This window comes from Astyanax mexicanus, chromosome 15 (genome assembly GCF_023375975.1).
Source record: "Astyanax mexicanus isolate ESR-SI-001 chromosome 15, AstMex3_surface, whole genome shotgun sequence".
Classification (NCBI taxonomy): domain Eukaryota; kingdom Metazoa; phylum Chordata; class Actinopteri; order Characiformes; family Acestrorhamphidae; genus Astyanax; species Astyanax mexicanus.
Genome location: NC_064422.1, coordinates 25532937 through 25557644, shown reverse-complemented (window position 1 = coordinate 25557644; position 24708 = coordinate 25532937). Strand labels below are relative to the sequence as shown.

The following is a 24708-nucleotide window of genomic DNA, read 5'->3' as shown; positions in this document are numbered from 1 at the left end:
GTCCTGATTGAATTCTCCTACACATTCAAGTCTGAATCAACAAGGTTTAATTAGCATTTGATAATTTAGCTTTATTTGGTTATCAGTGGTTTAACCATGTATTATCTTTTAAGTGATTTAATTGGGTTTAAATAATAACATGACTCTTGATCTCTTTCTGACAGAGTACCATCCATCATTGTATTTCTAAGATTATCTTGAGTATTACAAAACTGTTTGTGGAAAATATATATATATTACATTTATTGTGATTCAATTGTAAGATTGTTTGTTTCCTGAATTTATCCTCACAAACTGATATGCTGAAAAAGGTATTTTGATCCACTGTTTAATTGAGTTTCTTTTGGTTTGATCTATTAGAAAAATGCTGAAGCATGTTGACCATGTGAGGAGGGGGGGTTTATGGCCCTTTGTGAATCCCCACCAAAGTTTGAAATTGCTCCTAGACCAATCAAAACACAGACATTTGGGCCACAGGGCCAATCATAGCTCAGGGGCCAAACAGGCCACAGAGACTAATAGTAAACTGGGCAGACACAGTTTAGAGTTCAGTTGGAGGAGTTTGCAGTTCAGTTCAGTTTGGAGTTGAGGAGAGGAGGAGAAGATGAGTTGAGGAAAACAGTTAGAGGAGAGAGGTTAGGGAGCCCAGAGATGGATAAAGGATAGACTGTTAGTTTAGTCATCTTAAGTTAGTTTTCTTAGACTAGTGCATTTAATCTTCAAGTATATTAATATTAGCTATCCTAGTTAAAATATCTAAGGTTATTTTACAATCTACGAAGCCAAGCATTATTCCATCTAAGTTTAGCTAAAGTACAGCTGAAAAGGAGATCCGCCAGATCCAACCCAGAAACCTGCGGTCCGGAGGCCACCAGCAAGCCAGCTGAGAGCGAAGGGATTTCCCTGTGGGTTCTACTGGGGCTCCGTGCTGACACAGGAAGTCAAGCCACCCTGCAGACCGGCTCACGTGATCCTTTTTCGGGGTGAAGCATCAGACGACCAACCCAGGCGGACTCACCAAGGCCCACTTCAACAACTCAGAGTAAGGCAGAGCTGGGTTTAATCTTTCGGCAGATGGTGTCTGTTGGTCATGGTTTGGTCGGGTCTTTAATAGAGCGTCTTTAGTATAGATGACTCATTTTGAGTGGCTTGGTTGGAAATAAGAATTGGTTTCGTAGACTTAAAATGCCTTAGACCCTTATTTAGAAATACTCACTTGATAGTTATATTAATCTTTATTCCTTTCATATCAGCATTATAACGTGTTTGTTCTTTTATTTCTCATTTATCATTCTACACTATGATTTGATATCTAATGGCTACATTTATGACTTTTTAATGAATTATTTACTCATATCTGTGTGATTTAATAAATACTTTTATTTTACAAAACCTGTCATTTCAGTGTGTTTTTCTGGATAACTTGGTTATGAAAATTTCTGTCACCTGTAGAAACCACACCCTGAGATGTCTTGTGTTATTAATTAGTTTGATTAATTAATTAATTAATTAATTAATTAATTAATCTAATTAAATTAATTTAATAACTGGCGCCCAATTAAAAAAATATTTCAACATCTCAATTAGCACCAGGTATTAAACCACTGAGCCGCTACAACTTTAAACTCATGTTTGAAATAAACAACATACCTAATAATAATAATAGCTAAATAACATGTACTGAAAACGAGTGCTGTGAACTGATGACTTTAAAATAAAACATTTGGCCACCAAAAGCAAAAAAGATAGGTTACTACGTAGGATACTGTGTAGGCTGTGTCGAAGGCTACTACATAGGATACTGTGTAGGCTGAGTCGAAGGCTACTATGTAGGATACTGTGTAGTCTGTGTCGAAGGCTACTACATAGGATACTGTGTAGCCTGTGTCGAAGGATACTACATAGGATACTGTGTAGGCTGTGTTGAAGGCTACTATGTAGGATACTGTGTAGGCTGTGTTGAAGGCTACTATGTAGGATACTGTGTAGGCTGTGTCGAAGGCTACTACATAGGATACTGTGTAGGCTGTGTCGAAGGCTACTACACAGGATACTGTGTAGGCTGTGTCGAAGGTTACTACATAGGATACTGTGTAGGCTGTGATGTAGGTTGCAATCTAAATTTGATGCAGTAGATCAATTTGGTCTTAATGCATAAGGCTGTGAGTGGGTTCACTGCTGACTGTGTTGTGTTCGTGCAGTGTGTGAGTTATTAATAATGCTGTGAGTCTGTGTGTGGGTTCACTGACTGTGTGTTGTGTGTGTGTGTGTAGTGTGTACTCACTCATTATGCTTGGGCGAGCAGACAATGGCGATGGCCTCGGGCAGCATAAGCTGATAGGAGCTGTGTGTGTGCAGATCCACACTGGAGAGGAAAGCTGTCTGCGTGGGGTGTGTCTGTAGGAATGTGAAAACACACACAAACAAGCAAACAAACACATAAATATCTAATAGCTTTGCACGAGTATGATTAATTCTCCTGTTAAGCAGAGCTACGTGTGATCAGCAGGTGACCTGACAGCGACTAAGAATAACCCTGTAGTCCTGTAAAACGCTGAGGAGGTTACCATGGTGCCCCTCACTCTGAAGTCCCATTGCATTTGATCATGAAGATAATAGGAGGAACTCAATAGGGTCATTCTGAATGAGCTGTCTGCCTCTCACCAACACACCATTATGCCACAAAGAACGTGTCAGCTTTCAGATCTCGCTGTCACGAAAAAAAAAATCACATAAAAGCAGACAGAATAAAGACAGTAGGGTCCAATCGATATGTTGGTTTTGTTGTGTTAATAAAATTTGTGAAAACCTTCTAAAGATTCTTTGTTCTTTTAAATTTGAACAAGCAGAAACTGCTGATGTGAGGAAAATGACTAAAATCATTAGGCTAATGTTCTCTATCTAGTCACTTCTTCTATAGTATTACACTGTTTCCACATAAATAGAAAACCCACAATCCAACATTAAAATGCACCTGAACTTAACCTATAGTGCTAAGACACAGTAAAGGCAATTGATGGACAATAAATAAAAAATAAAATGACTCTCCCTGAAGCAATTTCTGTAAAGCTTCACATCCAAAGGACTGTACTATTTAAGCTATTTTTAACTTCATAAATATTTGAAATCCTGAAAAATTCTAATATTTCCAATTTAAAACTAAGAGGAGTAAATGTATGTGTATTCATCCTGAACTATTAAAGACAGCAGATTTATTAATGTAATAGTTCAAAAGCAAATTTCACAGGCGAGAGTTCTTAGGAACAGCTTTAAGCTGTAAACCGTACGCAAGTAAAATATGGATTTGCATGGTATTGTGGGAACTGTGTTGGAATTAAATATACAATATAAAAATTATATATATAATACTGACTTACATGATGTTTTGCATTTACAGCAAATTTTATTAATAAAATAGGTAAGTAAAATTCGACTAACATTAATTTTTGCCATGCTGATTTATGTAAGAAAGAGACGTTTTTAGTGTTTTATTGTTTAGATTTTACTCTTAAGATGTGGAGTGGTATTGGTTCATGAGATTTCATTCAAACTTGTGGTTATAAAGGCGCGATTAACAGAGTTTCTACTGGAAAATTTTCACTTTAATATTCGTCCCCATGGGTGTGAAGAAATTATCATATGATATAATAAAACATCATGGAAAGGGTAAAAAGTTGCTGCTTTCTCATTGTTTTCCTCCAACTCTTACCACCAGTCCATTGACCACATCAATGCCACCAATCACTTACATGAGAATTTATTTCGTTTCTTTTCTTCCAGGTTGCATCAATTAAAATGTATTCCTTCACTAAAAACTAGGGGTGTGTCTAAAAAATCTATTTTTACATTCAAAACCATCTTTATTTGAATGATCTGACATTGATGTATATAAACCCGACCGAGATCGACCTTTTGAATTAGCCAAATAGGGCCATGTGAATCAGAATCAAATCGAACTGGGAAATCAGTGGTGGTACCCACCCCTACTAAAAATGCTGTTTAATCAAATGACTTATGCAGGGTTTTCTAGGGCATCTAGATTGCTTTTTAAGAGGTTTATTCAACTTAAGTCCTTTATAACAACTTCACAACATATGGTGCAGTGTTACTGACTGAGAATGATAAAAGTAATCTAGTTTTCTCCCTCAAGTCTTACCTCTTCTCTCTCACCCCTGCACTTTGAGAAAATGGCTCACATACAGGGATTGGACATTGAAACTGAAACACTTGGTTTTAGACCACAATAATTTATTGTCCCGACAGACAGTTCTGGTGGAAACAGGAGAGTTGAGGTGCACATTGAATTCTGCCGTGATTTGGGCAGCCGTGGTTTTATGTTTTTTGGATACAATCCGGGTTAGCACTCGAACATCCCTTTCAGACAGCTTTCTCTTACAGCGTCCACAGTTAATCCTGTTGGATGTGGTTTGTCCTTCATGGTGGTATACTGACATTACCCTGGATACCGTGGCTCTTGATGCATCACTAAGACTTGCTGCCTTGGTCACAGATGCGCCAGCAAGACGTGCACCAACAATTTGTCCTCTTTTGAACTCTGGTATGTCAACCATAATGTTGTGTGCAATTAAGCCAAACAGTGGTCTTACCCTGCTAATTGAAGCTTCACACTCTGCTCTTACTGGTGCAATGCGCAATTAATAAGGGTTGTCCACTAAATGCAGGTGTTTCAGTTTCATTGTCCAACACATTGCCTTTCTAGCCTTTTTTATTGTTAAATAAACCTCTACAACAAGACCTTACATAGATTAGTCACTGTAAAAAAAAGAAGCAAAAAAATAATACATTTGTAGTTCCTTAAAATCAGTATTGGTTACATAATATAACTCAGGCCCAACAAGTAAAAAAAGCTGCACTTTCACAATGAAAAAAAGAGAGACCCACGTGGATCCAGCCGAGGGTCAGCAGGTTATGGTGGTCCTGATAACTGAAGAGCTCTTCCACGTTCTCCATGTCACAGTAGTCCGGGCCGGCTGATTGTTTGGGCACAATCACGTGTGTGAGCACAAACTCGTTGTGAGTCTAGCGGAGAGAACAAAAGCAGAGTTTTTTTTTCAGCCAGTCCATTGTGAGGCATTAGTCAGCACCCAAATGCCAAACAAAGCCCAGGAGATACATATTAACAAATGTTTATAGAGCTATTGTCTGAGAAATCATTAACCACTCAGTTCCACTATTACCACAGCTTTCACTGTAAAGCCTTCATAAACATACCTATTCTTATCCCACACATTAAACAGACAAAACTCCAGTAAGATAATCATTTGCATCTGACCATTCTGACCTTTGCATTTTTTACCACACTGCATTTGCATATTGCAGATAGTAAAACATGAAAACTATTGATTCAAAGTTTGGAATAAGCATTAAGTTAGTTCCATGTACTTTCAAAGAATTCAAATAATCATAAAAAAACATAAGAAAGGTTAGATGTTGTCAGATTTTAGATGATTAAAGCAGATGATCTAACTGAGAAAGCTGTGTAATCTTGTAATAATATAGAATATTACAAGTGTTTTGTGATTCAAAAGCAGTATTCACAACAGAAAATATGTTTTACGAAATAAGTACATTCATTTATAAGAGTAGAATGTGTAAAACTAAAATATTAAGTCAAATTAAAATACTGTTTGATGTGTCATCAGTGTTCCAACTCTTTTAGGAAAACATTTTCCAGAACATTCCAGGATATTTACCATAACTTCAGCACATAGTATTATATTAATACACATATTAAAAGCCCTTAGGATAAAGGGTTTTTGCTGTGCTGCTTCTGGACAGAGTGGAGTCACATGACCACATAAGTAGTAGTATGTTTTAAGGGGCACATTACATGAACTCACAGAGGGCACAGAAGTATCAAGATATATATATATATTTTAAAATATCAATAGATATAGATGTTTTTTTTTATGTAATTACGAACAAGGGCAACATTTCTAGTCATAGTTTTCGAGTCATAGTTAGAGGTTCTGAATTTTGGTTTAATTCATTTTTGATTAATTGCCCAGTCTTTAAAATACACAATGTTTTATTTTTGCTTAAATCTATGCAACTTCAATATTATTGATAAAAATTATGACTATCCCAAAATATTGTCAAACCATGGATACAAAGACTGAACCCCTACTATATGAAAAATGTCCTAGGGTCATAATATGATTTTCATAAAATGAGATGATAAAATCATCATCATTTTTATTTTTGTGAAAGTAAAATCACTCGGTGATGGTAAAGATTTTCAGTTTTAACATCCATATCTTTTTAACTGTTTATAAACTTAAAACTTCTTAACTAATTGTCTTTGAAGACAACTACCGGTAATTGTCTTCAGTCATAATGTGCATAAAACAGAATTAGTCTTGGACATCACATAGTCTTAACATTGAAGCATGTAAACACTCTCTTAATTAAACCAGAATTACAGCTGTTTTATATGTTAAGAAAAAAATATAAAGGGCATCAAATAATCTCCAAAAATGAATATACATAAAAGTACAGCAGAAATACATACAGCTCTGGAAAATAATAAGAGACCACTTAAAAATGATGAGTTTCTTTGATTTTACCAAATTGAAAACCTCTGTATTATAATCAAGAGGAAGATGGATGATCACAAGCCATCAAACCAAGTTGAACTGCTTGAATTTTTGCACCAGAAGTGGCATAAAACAATCCAAAAGCAGTGTGTAAGACTGGTGGAGGAGAACATGCCAAAATGCATGAAAACTGTGATTAAAAACCAGGGTTATTCCACCAAATATTGGTTTCTGAACTCTTAAAAACTTAATGAATATAAAACTTTATTTGGAATTTGGTAGTAATGTTGTTCATAATTTATAGAATAAAACAACAATGTTCATTTTACTCAAACATATACCGATAAATAGCAAAATCAGAAACTGAAGTGGTCTCATTTTTATCCAGAGCTGTATATGTTTATATTACAAGTGATTCCAAGTCCGATGGAAGTGTATCTGGATTATCATGTATCATGTCTTTCATCATGTTCAATCACCGTGCCCTGACCCCTAACTGTCTTTAGTGTGAAACTACCCGCACACACACACTTTATTATCAGATTTAAAATGCTGACACACTGCCAACACAAGATGATGATCACAGAACCAGGCACCAGTCACACAGTGCTGTAATGCCATATCAGATATTTCCAGCGTTGGATTCCGATTGAAAGTAAACAGATCAGATTTGAAAGGACTATGATTTGTGTTTACTCAGCTCAGATCTGTGCACATGAGCCCTGTGAGGTCCAAACGTTTCTAAAGAAAAGGTTCTGAATGACAGAGCTCATACCAGCTTCCCGCAGAGCACACCGCACGTCTCGATGCCTCTGGCTGTGTTACTGTCAGCCAGCAGCAGAAACCTGTACGTCAGGTCTCGAGGTATCAGAACCCGCCTCAGGCCTTCCACTCGCTGATCTGCAGAGAGAGAGAGACAGACAATCACACACTGAACATATTTACATGACTTCCTGACCTTCAGATTCATAGTGTGATTCAATATTTAACAATTTATACCCTGTAACTAAGCCCACAGATCAGTTCTCCACTTTCTGAACTACCGTACTAATATAATTAATCAGTTAGCAGTTTTTCCATAGGACCTAAAACAGAGCCCTGAGGGACTCAACTAGATATGCCCAAGGTTTGCCAAATAATTCACTAGTACTGTAAAGTCAGAGTAAATCAAAAAACTCTCATGGAGATTTACATTTTAACCCTCTGCAGCCAATCAGGACTGTTCTCTAATATAAACAGGACATATCATACTAAACAGTGAAGATGCACACATTGATGTTTTTTTTTTCAGTTCCGTACAACTTTATTACTATTTATTTAATATCAATAAACATCTAATTTTTTTCCATAAGGCGCAGTGGATTATAAGGCGCATTTTATGAGACTCTAGTCTTCTAATTCAGCTAAGCTAAGTAAACAAAACTCTTTAAATTCTTAAAAAGAAAAATATTTCACACACAAGTCACATGAGTGCTGGATGTTAATCTACACAGATTTCTCTCCTGAAAACTGTTTATTTGGGTGAGTAAAGCGCTTCTGTTTATTAACAGTAGCCGCTAGCTAGCTAGCGGGTAATGCTAATGCTGCTCTAGCAGTGCTAGCCAGGGTTAGCAGCAGACTACAGGCCGATAATACTTACCTCTGAACGGCCAAAGAGCTAGCACTCAGCGCGATTAGCATGTAATGCTAATACTGTTCGATGAACTAAACTAAAAGTCCTGTATAACGCTGTACACCAGATTATAAAGCGCCTTATAGTGCGAAAAATGCGGGATTAGTGTTAGTTTTTCATATAAATAATTTTCAAAATAACATGGCTTTATATTTAAAATTGTATTCTTTGTGTTTTGTCTGTCATGTTCAAACAGTCTCTATAAGATATTATGCAGTACTGTGCAAAAGGTTTAGGCACCAGAGCAAATTACACTTATCCATTTATCTCAGCAATACAAGTGTTTTACCACATATGATTTAAACAGGTGCAAATAAACATACATACATACAGTAAAACGTTACAAGGAATTCTCATTTTTAACTATACGTATATTATATTCTGTATGTTATAGCCAGGCTGAAGAACAAAGTGTAGTTTCAGATTTCTTCTGGATGCTCCTCAGCCAGCATGTGTATATGTTTAGTTCCGTCAACAGCTCACCTGATTTACCAAATTCACCAATTTACCAAACCAGGTATTGATAAGATAAGAACTAGAAATAACTCTATTAAACTCAGTTGAGGAGAAATTTAGAGACGTTTTAAGGAAAACAGGGCTGTAAATGTGCTGTTTGTATTTATTATAATATTAGTGTTTCACTGAGCTAATAAACACTTACTTCACAGATAAGAAGTTTTTTCTTTACTGAAATTCCCACATGTGCCCAAAACATTTGCACAATATTGTATATGTCATATTATGCATTAAATATGAATTCAAAATGCATTATGAATAAAGGATTCATAGAAAGTGTCACCAAAAAAGCCATAAAAATCTGTAGCTGCACAGAAACCAACGCACTAAATCCAGCTATATACACACTTAAATCTCGGTTCTAAATTGACAATATGATATCAAAATCTGCCGATCACATACTCACTCTGCACTACTGCTAATGTGGCCGCTGGTTTGGGGGTGGGTGCTGGTGGTTTGGGGTCTAGGCGCACATGGTTTTTGGGAGCTTGGGACAGACAGGAGCCGTCGGTTTGTTCAGGCACTTTGTGGGCGGCGTCTCCTTTGCGGTTTGCCTGCTCCTGTCGGCGCAGCTGGTCCTCGAAATAGCGGAACTGCTCCGACTCCAGCTGCATCTTCCTCAGCTGTGCCACCCGCTGCCTCTCCTCCTCCAGCAGAGACAGCCTCTGCAACTGCTCCTCACACGCGGTTACAGGCACAGGCTGGCTCTGGACACACACACAAACATAAACCACACACATACATCAGCTAAAATAACTGATACTGAACTCTCTAATCATTATTACTAGTTGACTAGTCAATACTGCGGATATACAGTACAAACAGAGAACTGAAATTAGTGATGGAGTTCTTAGTGCAAGATAAGCAGTGCTTTTCGACTGTCCACTTTGAGGTCCACCATAATTCACAGGCTTTCTCAGCTGGTGCTCAGCTGCTGAGTTCAATAGCATCATCTTGAGTGCACAGATAATTACTAAACCCTGCACAGCCTGCTTTGTCTCTGATGTTCCTACAAAGTCAAGGCATTTTGTTCAGTATATGTACAACAATACAGATAAACAGAAACCAGAGCTCAAGCTATTGAAGACATAAAAAGACCCACAAACAAGCAGAAAGCTTGTTTTACAGTATTTTCACAGCGTGCAATTATTTCACAGTCAGCAAAACTGTCTGCATTTTTGCAGGTTAAAAAAGCACACACAGGTTAAAAACCATAAGGGTTATTTAACAAAAAAAGGTTAAACCCTTTAAATTATTATTTTTAATGCTAGAAAAGCTTATAAAGACTGAGTAATCTTGGTTATTAGGCCTGAAAATTACAATTTCCGACATGATTCAAATTTGTAATTAACTCTGATGAGGTGTTTACTAACACTGGGCTTAGAGACACAAATAGCTGACATTAAGAAGTGGGTTTAATCTGTTTGAGTGTAGTGCAGGAAAGTGTAGACTCACCTGCCTCTTCAGATATTCACTGTACTCCCTGCTGTATTTCTCATGAAGGAGCTTCTTCAGCTGATCTTTGCGTGGAAAAGCCACTTCTTGCAGTTTCTACAAACAGGCAATAAAAAAATGAAAAATGAAAGTTACGCTGCAATATTAAAAGAGCTAAATCAACATCAACTAATATCTGGACTCTGCTTTAATCGGTCTCACTTCTCAGACAAGAGGAAACAGTCTTAACAGAGACAAATCCTGATGTAACTGAGTGATACTGGATAAGTAAGGTTAAAAATACAGCCTTGGGAAGGCATGAAGGAATTTTTGTGTTATTATTGAGTTATTATTTTTTAATGTGTTATTGTTTACTGTAATTTAATTATATAAAAAAAAATAACTACAAACCCTGAGTGTTATTGTTTTAAAAAAAAGATACAATAACTAAATGATAATTTAAAAAAAGCTACAAAACTATAGGGGTTAGTAAAAAACTAACCAATGAATGTTATGTTTAGATTTCCAATGCTATTGAGTGCTGTTCTGAATTTTCAATATTTCTGTATTTACATTGACTTCATAAACCCACATAAACAATAGAAACACCATGTGAATATTGTAGCACTGAAGGTGGCATCACACATAATTATATGCCTTATACATACATATATATATTATATATATATATATATATATATATATATATATATATATATATATATTATATATATATATATATATATATATATATATATTATATATATATATATATATATATATATATATATATATATATATATATATATATATATATATATATTCAGTATCTTTTATTTTTTTTTATATTTTTCATCAGTAAGTTTTACAGAAATTGTGTTGTAATGAGTTACACTCTTAGTTATGGAAGCCCATTCCCGCCATCTAAAATTAACAAAAAAACAATCCAGAATATTTTTTATTATCTCATTATTTTGAGATACTAATAAGTCATTAATTTGAGATACTAAGTTCTTATTCTGAGATTGAAAGTAATTATTTTGAGATAGTTAATCATTATTTTGAGATAGTTAATCATTATTTTGAGATACTAAGTCAATATTTTGAGATAGCAAGTGTGTTTCCTTCATAATGACTTACTATTACAAAATAATGAGATAGTATTACAATATAATGACTTACTATCACAAAATAATGACAAACTATCACAAAATAATGAGATAGTATCTCAACATTTTTACTTACTATCTCAAAATAACAACTTAGTATCTCAAAATAATGACATACCATCTCAAAATATTTATATAGCTTCTCAAAATAACGACTTACTATCTCAAAATAATTACTTACTTTCTCTAAATAATGAGATAGCAGTTTACCTAATTGTAATAAAATGTTTTTTTAAAGGTGAGAATAGGCTTTCATACACTGTAAATATTTGGCTTGGATTTTTATAAAGCTTTCATGACGATGTTTGTGTTTAAATTAATCAGTGAAGGCATATTTCATAAGATTATCATATTTTCATCCCCCCATTCTTAGCAGATCACAAAGACAAGTACAAGCAATGACAACTTATTATTTATTATACTTAATATATATATATATATATATATATATATATATATATATATATATATATATATATATATATATATATACACACACAATATAAAAGATAAAAATGAGGACAGAGGAGTTGTCAATGTTGACAAAAGTGATCAGCCAACTTTCCAGATTATGCAGTTAAAGTACACAGTTACAGTTGTTGTTTACAGGTTGTATATAATTGGCCTAACCTTAATCTTGTTAATGCTACACACAGTTGTTTAATCCTGTAAGATTAGTAAGTACTGGTATCTACATAGAGGTTATATGCCATCTATATATTTATACATCTATATATATTTTTTAGATATTTTATTATAATAATGATACTATTTAATCCTATTGCATTAACATTTTCAGCTGGCACTGAGCCTGATGTATGCAGAAGGTATCTCCTCTGCTGCCGTCATGCATGAGCGTGTGCCGGTGTCTCCATCCGGGCTAATGAAGCATGATGCTAATGAGATTTACAGTGGGCTCAGCGCTGCAGGGTTCCATCACTCGGCACGGCTGCCAGGGGCTTACCTTCATTATCACTTGCTTCTCAGGAACGCTGCACTGCTGGTAATCCCGATGACTGGGGAGTTTCTCCACAAACAAACTGCACACAGACAACAGCCAGCTGTTACTTCCAACAGGGAACACAACTTGTGTTTGAATAAAAAAAAGTATATGGTTTTAAAGGTTTTTGAAATTCTATATGAATTGGATTACAGTTATAAGCTGCTTGTGTATTTGAGACTTACTCTGCTCAAACAATCTGATTAAACCTGGTAACAAACACCAGCAATTCTGTATAGATTTTTAATTATTAGTGTATGGTGTTGGTGGTGTATTGGTGGCAGTGGTTCATTTTGAGTTTTGTTTGAAAAAAAAAAACTAAAATTCTTTTGAGTTTTTTTATAAATATTAGTGTTTTTTATACTATACTGATATATACTATATATCAGTCATTATATTTAAATGACTGATATATATATTTTTTTTTTGCTTACAGTATCACAATATATCACACTATATTGAATCGTAACTGCTGTATCATGATACATATCATATCGTCAAGTTCTTGCCAATACACAGTCATACTGACTATAGTGCTGGGCTATGTTCCTTCAAGAACTGGTCAGACTTTCCATTGTTGAAAGTTTAACCTCTGCACTTATATACTATATATAGTATATATAAGAAATCAAAGGCTGTACTGACATTAATATCACACCTTCATTGTATTAATCTACTAATCAAGCCATTACATCTTCTGCAGTTTCCTCACTTTGCCCCATCAAGATCCTGCCAGCTCTCAAAGCTCTGTCTCTGTGATGAGCAATTCTGTCCATCTCTCTGCTCTTTCCACAGCTGTCAGTGCTGATTTGCTTCATGCAGAGTTCTTCCACTGCTCCACGTGATGCCTAATATATGAGCTGCAGTGGAGAGGAAGTTCTGAACTTTTCTCATTTCCTGCTACATCTGCTGGACCTTGAAAAATCAGCCTGAGGTCACAGAGTTCTCGTGCGTGTGTGAGTGTGTCTGTTTCTTAAACTTTAAATGGCGATTAATTTATTACACCAATGATTTTTAAATAGGTCAGTCAAATACTTTTAACATTATTCCCCACTCACAAATTAATAATTACATATTAAATATTTTATATTAAGTTATAAAAGTGTGCAGCAGACTGACTAATGTTAAAAAAATAAAAGCTAAGACACTAGCCTACAATTTACATACAGGGGTTGGACAATGAAACTGAAACACCTGGTTTTAGTACAGTTCGGACAGTTCTGGTGGAAACAGGAGAGTTGAGGTGCACATTGAATTCTGCCGTGATTTGGGCAGCCGTGGTTTTAGACAGCTTTCAGACAGCTTCCTCTTGTGTCCACAGTTAATCCTGTTGGATGTGGTTTGTCCTTCTTGGTGGTGTGCTGACATTACCCTGGATACCGTGGTTCTTGATACATCACAAAGATTGCTGTCTTGGTCACAGATGCGCCAGCAAGACGTGCACCAACAATTTGTGCTCTTTTGAACTCTGATATGTCACCCATAATGGTGTGTGCATTGCAATATTTTGAGCAAAACTGTGCTCTTACCCTGCTAATTAAACCTTCACACTCTGCTCTTACTGGTGCAATGTGCAGTTAATGAAGATTGGCCACCTGGCTGGTCTAACTTAGCCATGAAACCTCCCACACTAAAATGACAGGTGTTTCAGTTTCATTGTCCAACCCCTGTATATATAGACAGAACGCGAGAGAGAGAAAGCGTGAGAAAGAGAAAGTTTGGCCGTACGTGATGAATTTGTTGTAGAGGACGAAGGCATTCTCCAGGCTGCCCTCCTCCAGGTAGACTGCAGCCATGCGCTCCATCTCCACGCCTGAGCGAAAGTAGCGGCGGGGGGCGATCTCCTCATTAATCTCGATGTTGTAGCCCATTTTACTGAGCGCTCGCACGCGCTCCACCGCCGGCAGACTCACGTCTGTGTAGTCCGGCTCAGCCGCCAGCTTCTTCTGCAGCACACACAGAAAGAGAGGCACGGTGAGGAGCGCAGGAACACCTACCACTAACGCAGAAACACATGAGAAATCAAGTAACATAACCCTAACTTTTAATTGAGCTGGTCCACTGTGGCATGTGTTTCTCTAAACCATTTCTCAGTTTCCTTGTGCCCCCTCTAAAAATGAATGGCTCTGGTCACCAGTGTTTACCATTCTGAAAAGCACTCAATAGAGTTTTTCAGTATATCTTTACTACAGCAGTTCTAGAACATGCATGTCTAGAACATGGGCAGTTTGGATGATTTTCTTCTGAGGAAAGAGGTTTTAGATTGCAACAAAAATTTGCTAAAAAAAAAATTAATATATTTTTAATCAACTTTTGTGTCAGGAAAATCACTAAATCAAACAACCAAATTGCTAGCAAAGTTGGTAACAATCAAGTTAAGTTAGCTAGTTCAGCTAACGATATATTCCTAGCCCTCATACTGCTTAGCTAAAAAAACACACAGTTTATTTTATTTCATGTACGTGAGTAGGCCATAAAAATGACCCTAAACCTGGCGTTTGCTAGCTGTTTTAACAGCTTCATGGAGGCATTCTGTAAAGCAGTGCTTTGATTCACAGGGCTGTCAGAAGATGGGGGTGTGGGTTTAGTGCTGCCACTACATAAAAAATCCAAATATTAAAGTAAACACTGCAATATGACTGTAAATTATTCTGTCCTTTAAGATAAAAAAACGAACATTAAAAAACTTTTTTTCTTTTTTGTTTGCCAAACATTCAAAGGATCTATTGTTTATCTGTATTTGTATAAGGTTTACTATTGTAATCAATCTGTAACAGCGAGTAAAACACCAGTAGGTTCCAGCTGTTACTGCACGACTTGTTAATGTGTAAGTACACAGTTAATAAAAAAAACATATACCCAGTTTAAATCCTAGATCATGCTGCTTGGCATCAGCAGCCAAACTCTGCAAGCACAATAGGCCATGATTTCACTGGGTGGGTAGATGGTGCTCATTCTTCACATCTTTCCCAATGTGATGTTGGTTAGCACAGGCATCTGTTAGCTGATGTATAAGATCTGGGTTGCTGTGCTTTCCTCCGAGCACACTGGCTACCCAGTAATGCTACATCAGCAGCAGTTGGAAAGAGGCGGTGGCTGAGTTGCATTACTAGTGATGGGGTAGTCCTAGATAGTAGGTTGGGTAATTGGACTTACAAATTGTTGAGAAATTAGGATTAAAAAATAAAGAAATAAAAGGACACTTATCATACTTATAAAGTGTGAAATTGAAGTTGTGCAGTAGGAGCTTCATATTGTACTCATTTTATTTATGCGCTAATAAAGCAGCACTGCTGAAACAATTACTCACAGTCAGTTTTGAACTACTGTGAATAAACACACACACACAAATTGGCTGTGTTAAAGCCTCAGCGCTCCTTCAGGACTAAGAGAGGCGGATGTGACCGGAAGCCGCTGCGCTTGCCTTGGGCACTCATTCTAATGACCAACACAGAGGCTCTTTTGAAGGGTCAGAGAGGAGAGAAGGTGTCCTATCAGCATTCTGCAGGGCTGCTGTGAGGAGCTGGAGAAAGGCCTAGTCAGCAGCAGGCGACGCTCGCCCAGACCCGACAGCCGTTCACAGCAACGGTCAGCGATGGAGTTAACGGAGTTAATCAAACGCTTTGCTATTGATAATCACTGGTGGGGGAGGAGTCTTATTTTTATTTCTTATTTATTTACTGGATGATAACACCCTCATTGTCTTTGTCTTTTTTTTAATCATTCATCATCTATTCATGAAGAGAGGGAGAGGGAGGGGAAAGGAAGTGTGAAGGAGGGGGGAGGACTTACATCCGTTCCTTCCCTCGCTTCAGGATGGGAGGATGTGAATGACAGAGCAGCTGTAATGAGCATACTAATGGGAGTGAGTCAGAGAAAGCTGTTTCAGTGTTTAAGGCCTTGGACTACCCCCCCCCAGGATAGCCTTCTTTTCCCAATAGCACACAGAACATTGACCCACCCACCCCCCACCACCTCTCACCAGCGCACTAAAGCTGAACTCCTGGTCCATGGTGTATTTAGGATGCTAGCTGGCAGGCTCCAATCCTCCTGATGTCTCCATCTGTCATCTCCCGGGATGATTTTGCACTAAGGACAAAAAAAAAAAAAGAAGGGAAAAAAACGTGACGGCTCTGACATACGGTAATCATAATGACATCACGAGGCCGCTGCTTCAAGGCTGCTGGGTCAATACAGCCATAACCCGACCCCCTTTCACTCAGTCGGCCTAACTCCAGCCTCCAATTACTGTAATAATGAAAGCAGAACACAATGGAGAAGAACATTAAAGCAGCGGCGACACTAGAGGTGTCTTCTTCTTCTCCGTTATTTCATTAGGATTTAATCTATTCTATCTCTCCTTAATTCACTTATAAAGCCACTGCACTGGTGTGTGGAGCATCTCCGCATCGCTCTCCTCCTCAGGGAGGCTATTAATTATATTATTAATTGAAACTCTTTCGCTACATCAGGTCCAACTAGCTAAACGCGTGCTATTCAGACCCTAGAAGAAAAAATAGCAGAAACTGTGCTACAGTTGCTATGACAGCTTGTAACCATGCAGCAAAATATGGTGACTCATGAATATCTTTCAGCTGTGAAAAAAAAAAAAGAAAAAACCTTGGTGAGCTTTCTCACAAAAGCGCATGGATGGAAGGACAGTAGGATCCTCTCCCTTCATGTGGCTTTTCTGCTCTTTTGCTGCTGAGCCACACTTTCTGCATTCACCACAGAGGCCACAGAGCACTTTAGCCACCCAACATCATCATGATATTCGGGTTGATGCTGCCATGGCAACCTGAAGTGAACGCACGGTAAAAATAAAGGGCCGTGGTGTGAGGGAGAAGTATAGGTGCAATTTAACACTGAGCAATCTCTACTGCTGTGAAATTACATTGTGCACATTTTACACTATAGTCAGTCACGCCATTATCTTTACATTGCATTTTAATTTAGTCACGCATTAGCGGTCAGAGGTTCAGTCGGACCAAAAGCTTCAAAACTGTATAAGTGACTTGGAATTTATTGTGTAAGTGTGTTTTTAAGTGACTTGTGGCAGCAGTGGTCTAAAGCTGTGGTTTAATAAGCAAGCCTGGTTTTAGGAAGCTGCAGGTTTAATCCCCAGGACCAGCGGGGAGTAGAGACAGGGGGAGTGAGGGTTTCATCTTCATATATTTTACAAAATTAAAAAATGCTTATTTAGAATTTAATTAAATGCCATAAAATTGCAATTTTTAAAACAATTCAGATGGATACAAATTGTAAACGATGGACAAAGAAAGTTGAAAAGTGATAATGGCCAACCCAGAACCCAATTCTAGACAATTAGGTAGAGGACTACAGAAATAAGGATTGATTGATAAGTAGAGAAAAAAAGATAGATAGAGAGAAAGTAAGATTCATCATTCATAACAGAGGCAGGTACATCAGCATCAGGTGTACGTGTCATGTTAAATTCCTCAGCATGCCACTAGATGTGTGAGAAAATATAATAAGTATTGCAATAATAATCATTTTTCTATGCAAGACTATATTGATTTTCTTTTAAAAACACAGTATAGATTTTTAATTAGTAGTTTACTATAAAGACTGAGTTAAACCCCACACACCAGCAGTGCTGTTCTACTATCTATGTCTTCAGATCCCCCTGTTCTGATTGCACAAAAAGTAGAGCTGGGCAATATGTTACTATATCATGTATTGTATCATGAAAAATGTAATGTAAAAATCAGTGCTTAAAACCTACATCTACTACATGCCCATCTGATTACAGAAAGTGTAATTAGTTCTGTTTAATATGATGAAGAGTAATACATTTTGAATATAAATCTGTATATTTAAACTGTATTAAAACTGCAGTAGTTAACTTAATTTTAAAGAATCTGACACTACTAATGCACTTTCTATGCATGTAAAAATATAATGTTAAAATATTTTGTATTGTAAACATTTATTTAAATATCATAATGAAGTAGTTTTAGGATATTATCTAAACTTTTTTTCTATTCAGATTTTATAAATATGTTCTTTATACTATAAGAGTTTTCCTAAATGTACATAGAAATTTACATAGAGAAAGGGAGTCAGTTGTTTGGTAAACAAACTTTGGCTAAGGTAATTCAGCTAATGTTACTATACTAGCTCTGTCCAGAAACACTGGGAGATGAGGAACAACCCTTTCAAGGTTGAAGTGTCCTTGAGCAATGTGCACTTACAGAGTGTTTACTGCCACAGGTGGGTAAATACAGAGGTTTAAATCTGCTGCACTAACAAATCTGCAGACCAGACCAAATCCGCACCACTAATCAGTAGGGATGGGACAATATATTAAATAATCAAATCAATTAAACTGTATCATGTTGTATGTATATGTGGTGAAAAATAACAATATTTTTAAAATTTATTTTATTGAAACATGGGCATTCTAAACTCCCTATACTCAAACACTTCTACTCAGTGATAAAACCCTTGCATCCGGAATGCAATTGAAAAAACAGGGAGACCAGTGAGTTTTTTGGCTTTTTCGGTTACAGCATCGTTCAGTAGCTCCTCCATTTCCACTCGCTGTTGTGTTCACGTGGATCTCCATTGAAACGCACACCTAAAGTGTAATTACGGTGCATGGCAAAGGACAAATAGATATTTTATTAAACGCGAGGTGAGGAAACTCAGAGATGTGTGTCCGGACGGGACTAAAATCGAGTTCATCGGAAAACAGTAGGTAATTCACCTTGTAATTTTCTCAAAGGACACGTACATGGTCGTTCCAGACGGGAATAAAATCACAGAGGACCTCCCATAAAACAGAAAATTACCCCAGGACCCCCTAAGAAACTAAAGTTAACTTTAAAGGCCTTGTAATCTAACTAATATTTGCACTTTACCATTTCTTTCTGCTGCAACTACATGTTAAAAACAAGTGCTACACACAAGTTTTTAAGGGATGCAATGTAAGAATCAATTTTGGCTTCATAAGAAACAAAATTTAATGGAGACACTTTAAAATTGTAAAAGAAACTTTACATTATTTGAAGGTTGTTTAAACCTCCTCCAGTCCATGTGAAGCATCACTAGACAGCCAGTGCAGTCAGACGAACGCGTCAGATCCCCAGCTACAATACATCAGCAAACAGAAGCATGTTCCAACCAGCATCACAAAAAGGATGATGAGGAAACACATCGCCCATTTATATGTCCCTATGAAATGTGTTTTATTTTGGCTGTATAATCTGTATAATTACTCAAATATTAGCACATGGATACTGCTGTGCCCTGGATTTTGCAGTTAAGATTGTGTTTTTTTACGCTTTGGCTAATATACACACAGCAAGTTATTTTTAATTACTTAGTTTAGTTGAATATGGAGAAATATCTTTCCAACTGCTGTCAGAAACACAAGCTGTATGGAAAAACAAGCAGCCTTTTTTTGCCCCGCATTATGTGTTGGGAAAAGTGCAGCATAAACTATTGCATGATAAAATGCAACACAAAGTAGTGCATTTTGTGCAATGAAAGTTATTGTATTAATTGATTTGTTACATTCTCATCAATCATCACCAGTATATAAGGACTGCCCCACAAAGTCACATTTAAATTGTCACACATATAAAGTGTGTGCAGAGTTCACTGCTAGGGCTGAGGAAAGAGACCGGAACAGTAAATGCATTGTCACAGGGCTGGTAAGTGGTTGTACAGCATACCTTGATACCATGAGAGGTAAGTAAACAAAACCATGGCCTCTGTGAGCATTCCTGTTAACAGAGGGAACTTACAGGAACTTTTACACTCCCTGACACTCTTAAATATAGTATGATTTAAGTCTAAAAACATGAGAAATCAGAGATGGCATATTGGTACTGAGGCATATATTTGTTGGTACTGATGCAGTGGTACATATCGGCATGGACTAAAATGCCTCTGTCACTCACTAGGGGTTCTATGTTGCATGTTTAATGTTTTGTCTGTTTGTCTGCTTTTTAATATAATAATACAATATGAATAATAATATAATATATAATTCATAAATTTAAATTTGTTTTGATTTGATATCTCATGTTGCAATATTAGTTTTAGAAGGTTTAAGGAAACCAGTGTTGACTTTTAGGTGTTCATTTAATGTGAATTAAATAAATTAAGCATAAAAACTACATTTTCATAAAAAGATTGATATGTATTTTGTGAAAGATGCTACTGTCTGTAACTATCTGTATCAAAATGGTAAAAGTGGTATCTCATTCATAGATGTGTAATGCATGACATTTTCTGCAAATTACATTGCTTGTAATTTTCACAGTTTTTTTCTGACAGATTATGCTCTGATACCGTACCAGTCAAAAGTTTGGACACACATCTTCTTATTTAATGTGTTTTCTTCCTTTTTATGATTTTTTATATTGTAAATTTTATATCGAGGACGTTAAATACAAGCTATAAAGGAACATGTGAAATTATATTTAAACAAAAAGTGCTTTGAGGACAGATCTGCACACTCTTGGCATTTTAATCTCAGTGTCTTCATGAGGTAGAGTCACTTGGAATAGTTTTTTTAGAGTTCCTGGAGGTGCTGGACAATAGTTGCTGCTGCAAACACCTTTTTTTAACATCTTGTTTTTATTTTTGTAAAACACACAAAATATTGTTTCCATTACATTTAATTTACATTTTTTTATTTAGTTTTACAATTCAGATTCCCCCATTCACCTTTACAGCAGCTTCTATATTAAACACAGTGCAAACATTACATAAAATATGAAAATGACTGCCACATAAAAGAGTCCTTTACAGGTTTCGGAGAGAAGTAAATGTCTATCTACTGAGATTACCTTTAGAAGCTTCTTTATGTAAAGATGCACAATCTCCATTATCCCATTTTGAAAATCACATTAAATCAGTCATTTTAATAACCTCCCAGCCCTAGCTTTGCTATAGATAAACAGGAACCCATAAGCTTCCAAAAATTGGGGGGAAATATTCATTTTCTTTTTCCAAAAAAAAAATCATATGGGCTCCGGGTGGTCCAGCGGGCTAAGTGCTGCCACCATGATCAGGAGATCACTGGTTTGAATCCTGTTTATGTAGCTTGCCATCGGCTACCGGAGCCCTGAGAGAGCACAATTGGCCTTGCTCTTTCTGGGTGGGTAGATGGCGCTCACTCCTCACATCACTACAAGAGTGATGTGAGCTTATATATCGGAACTGAGTCGCTGCGCTTTTCTCTGAGTGCGCTTTGATGCTACTCGGCAATGCTGCATCAACAGAAGTTCAAAAAGAGCCGGTAGCTGACTTCACATGTATCGGAGGAGGCATGTGCTAGTCTTCACCCTCGTGGTGCTGGGGCATCACTAGTGATGGGGGGAGTCCTAATGAGTGGGTTGGGTAATTGGCCATGTAAATTGGGGAGAAACTTTTTGGTGAAAAAATAAATAAAAATAAAAAAAACAACAAAAAAAAATCATGGCACAGATTGTTAATTGTTTTCATGTCTCTAGTTTTCATCTACAGTGTAGAAAATAAATTAAATAACGAAATAAAGAAGAACAATGAATGAGAAGATGTGTCCAAACTTTTAAAATGGTTATTATTTTAACCCATTTAAATAAAAAAAACAGCATTCACTCTGGCAAAAAAAATGACTTTCAGTTAAGTACTGTGATTTCAGTACAGGTTGCCACAGCACAAATAACTAATGCACCTGTCTCCTCAAAGCCTAGACAGCCCTGAGACACTGCTGATGTGCGGTGGGAGGAACATGCTCACTACATTTCCTAAAAAGCCTGGAAAATCAATAGTGCTGAGTTCAGGGAAAAGAGCCTCTCTGCCTTAAAACCCAGTGGGCCACTGTTAACACTAGCCCAAACTCTAATGGGCCAAAAACACACTGGCCCCAGAGAGCAACACTGGAAATTTCCCATCAATTATGCAAAAGAAAGGAAAGGATTCCGTCAGTTTAACTCTCTCTCTCTCTCTCTCTCTCTCTCTCTCTGTCTCTCACACACACACACACAGGAGCAAAAATGCAACATTGACACAGATAAATATCTCTAGTTAGCTAAAGAAAAGGCGAGAGAAAGAAAAAGATGTACAAACACTCACCAGTAATTCATCTGTCCCATCTCTCTCTCTCTCCTGCTCTCTCTCAGTGTCGCTCTACCCTGGTCGTCCCATGCAGGCTAGCACATGCTAGAATTCACCACCAAAACAGGAAACTGTCAGAACAAAACCCGGGGTTCCCTCTGTTCACAAATAAATAAACCCCCCAAACCCGCCGCTCCTGTCCCCCCGCACTGCCCACACACTGTTCGTCTCTCCGCCGAGGGGACGCGCGCAGTTTCCCGCGGATAAAATGGCTGAAAGCTGCTCTCTCTCTCTAACACTATAACCTGTAATAATGTGAGGCGGTTTGTCCGAACCTCAGCTCGGGGGTTGAGCGCTCAGCAGCGGCGGCGCGGGCTCACCACACTCACACCCGTATTCCACCAGGCCCCGCCCATCCGCGCTGCTATTGGCTGTGGGTTTACAATCACGCCCCGCCCCCCTGTGCCACGATTGGCTGATAGGCTTACATTCAATCTTAAACACAATCCAATCTAAAAGTAAATCTAAAAACAATTAATAATTGGATTTTTACTGTATTACTGTCCTTCATCAGATCATTGCAGATAAATTGCACATATATATGTCCTGTTAGATTAACAGATTAAACGCACACAAATAAACTGGTTTCTGCTGATGTGTAGTTACTGCTTAAGCTAAATGCCCCCAGTTTTGACATGCTGATCACCAACATACTTAGCTAAAACAAGCGTCGAAAAACAATAGGCTGGTTTTGCTGGTGACCAGTTATGCCGGTCTGTGCTGGTTCTTCAGGCAGGTTAGGTATTTCAGTGTTAGGAAAAGTGAAAGTGAATTTTCAATGCAGTCAAAACATGGCAACATGATACAACATATACATGATTACGTCTGTATATATATATATATATATATATATATATATATATATATATATATATATATATATATATATATATTGTTTAAATGAGATTCTTATTTATTTAAATAGAATTATTCTAGTGAAATCCCAAGTTGCAATTTCCAAATAGACAGTGATCTTAAATGAAAAAAATACATTTATATACATGTATTTATTTAATGATGTTTTGAGCACCCACTCAAACTGTTGGGAAAAAAATTAGCCAATCACAGCGCAGGAGGGGAAACCCTGCGAGTACACCTTTATATAGTTTGACTGTTAGACCTGATATGTGACTATTTGTAACATGTACATAGTTACATCTATGAGTGATGAGTTTCTTTGAATTAACCAAATTGAAAACCTCTGGAATATAATCAAGAGGACGATGGATCATCACCATTAAACCAAGCTAAACTGTTTGAAATTTTGCCCCAGGAAGGGCATAAAGTTATCCAGAAGCAGTGTGTAAGACTGGTGGAGGAAAACATGGCAAGATGCATGAAAACTGTTATTCCACAAAATATTGATTTCTAAACTCTTAAAACTGAATATTTGTTTAATATTTTTTTGCATCTACTCACAACGTTGTAAAAAAAGAATAAGCCAATCACAGCGCAGAATAAAAAAACTGCAATCTAACCGTATCTTAAATGAACGGTGTCAATCTGGCCAATCGTGGCTAAAGATCCCACCGGCCAATCAGATCGCAGGTGGTGGATTTATTCCTAAAACGGGTGGGATTAAAAATGTGTCTCTGGATTGACAGCGAGCGATGGATGGAGGAAACAGAGAAAAAAACACTGAATCTACGGAAGAAACTGCAGCAGCCAAGAAAGCAGCACCACGACACCACGCACTTCAAAACCCTGAAAACGATGATTCAGCTTTATATAAATACATTTAAATCTTTATATATATGTATAAAGTGAACATTGTTGTTTTATTCTATGAACTACAGACAACATTTCTCCCAAATATAAATATATATATATATATATATACATTACAGGTTGATTGTTGTGTTCTACAACTGTCTAGCGTTCACTGAATGATCCGGACCTTGTTTTGTTTGCGGATGCAAACTATTATAAAAGTTTAATAATAAAAATCTAATAAAACTATATATAATAAAATAATAATAAAACGGCATACTATTATAAATAAGCGCCACTGCTCTAAAACTTTCGCTAGATGTCGCCAAAGTTCCACTTCCAATACCTCAAATAATTTATCATGATGTGTGTTTAGTTAAATAATACTAAATTATTATAGTATATTTAATAATCTTATTTATAAAATTATTTATTAATAATAATAATAATAATAATAATAGTATTTGTCATATGCAATATAAAGAAATATCGATAAATGACGAAGGGGAAAAAAAA

The 24708-nt window shown here is 36.7% G+C and overlaps 1 protein-coding gene across 1 annotated transcript in view; it reads right to left on the bottom strand.

The window, feature by feature from the left end:
- Nucleotides 1-22823, bottom strand: part of stambpl1 (STAM binding protein-like 1) — a 36551-nt gene extending 13728 nt beyond the window's left edge. The window contains exons 1-9 of the mRNA XM_022664798.2: nt 22441-22823; nt 16331-16437; nt 14077-14294; nt 12313-12388; nt 10201-10296; nt 9152-9452; nt 7333-7457; nt 4903-5040; nt 2285-2397 (exon numbers count right to left, since the gene is read on the bottom strand). Coding sequence (XP_022520519.2) covers nt 2285-2397; nt 4903-5040; nt 7333-7457; nt 9152-9452; nt 10201-10296; nt 12313-12388; nt 14077-14294; nt 16331-16360 — 1097 coding nt within the window. The 5' untranslated portion in view covers nt 16361-16437; nt 22441-22823. The remainder of the gene's footprint in view (nt 1-2284; nt 2398-4902; nt 5041-7332; nt 7458-9151; nt 9453-10200; nt 10297-12312; nt 12389-14076; nt 14295-16330; nt 16438-22440) is intronic.
- Between the last annotated feature and the right edge of the window lie 1885 nt (nt 22824-24708).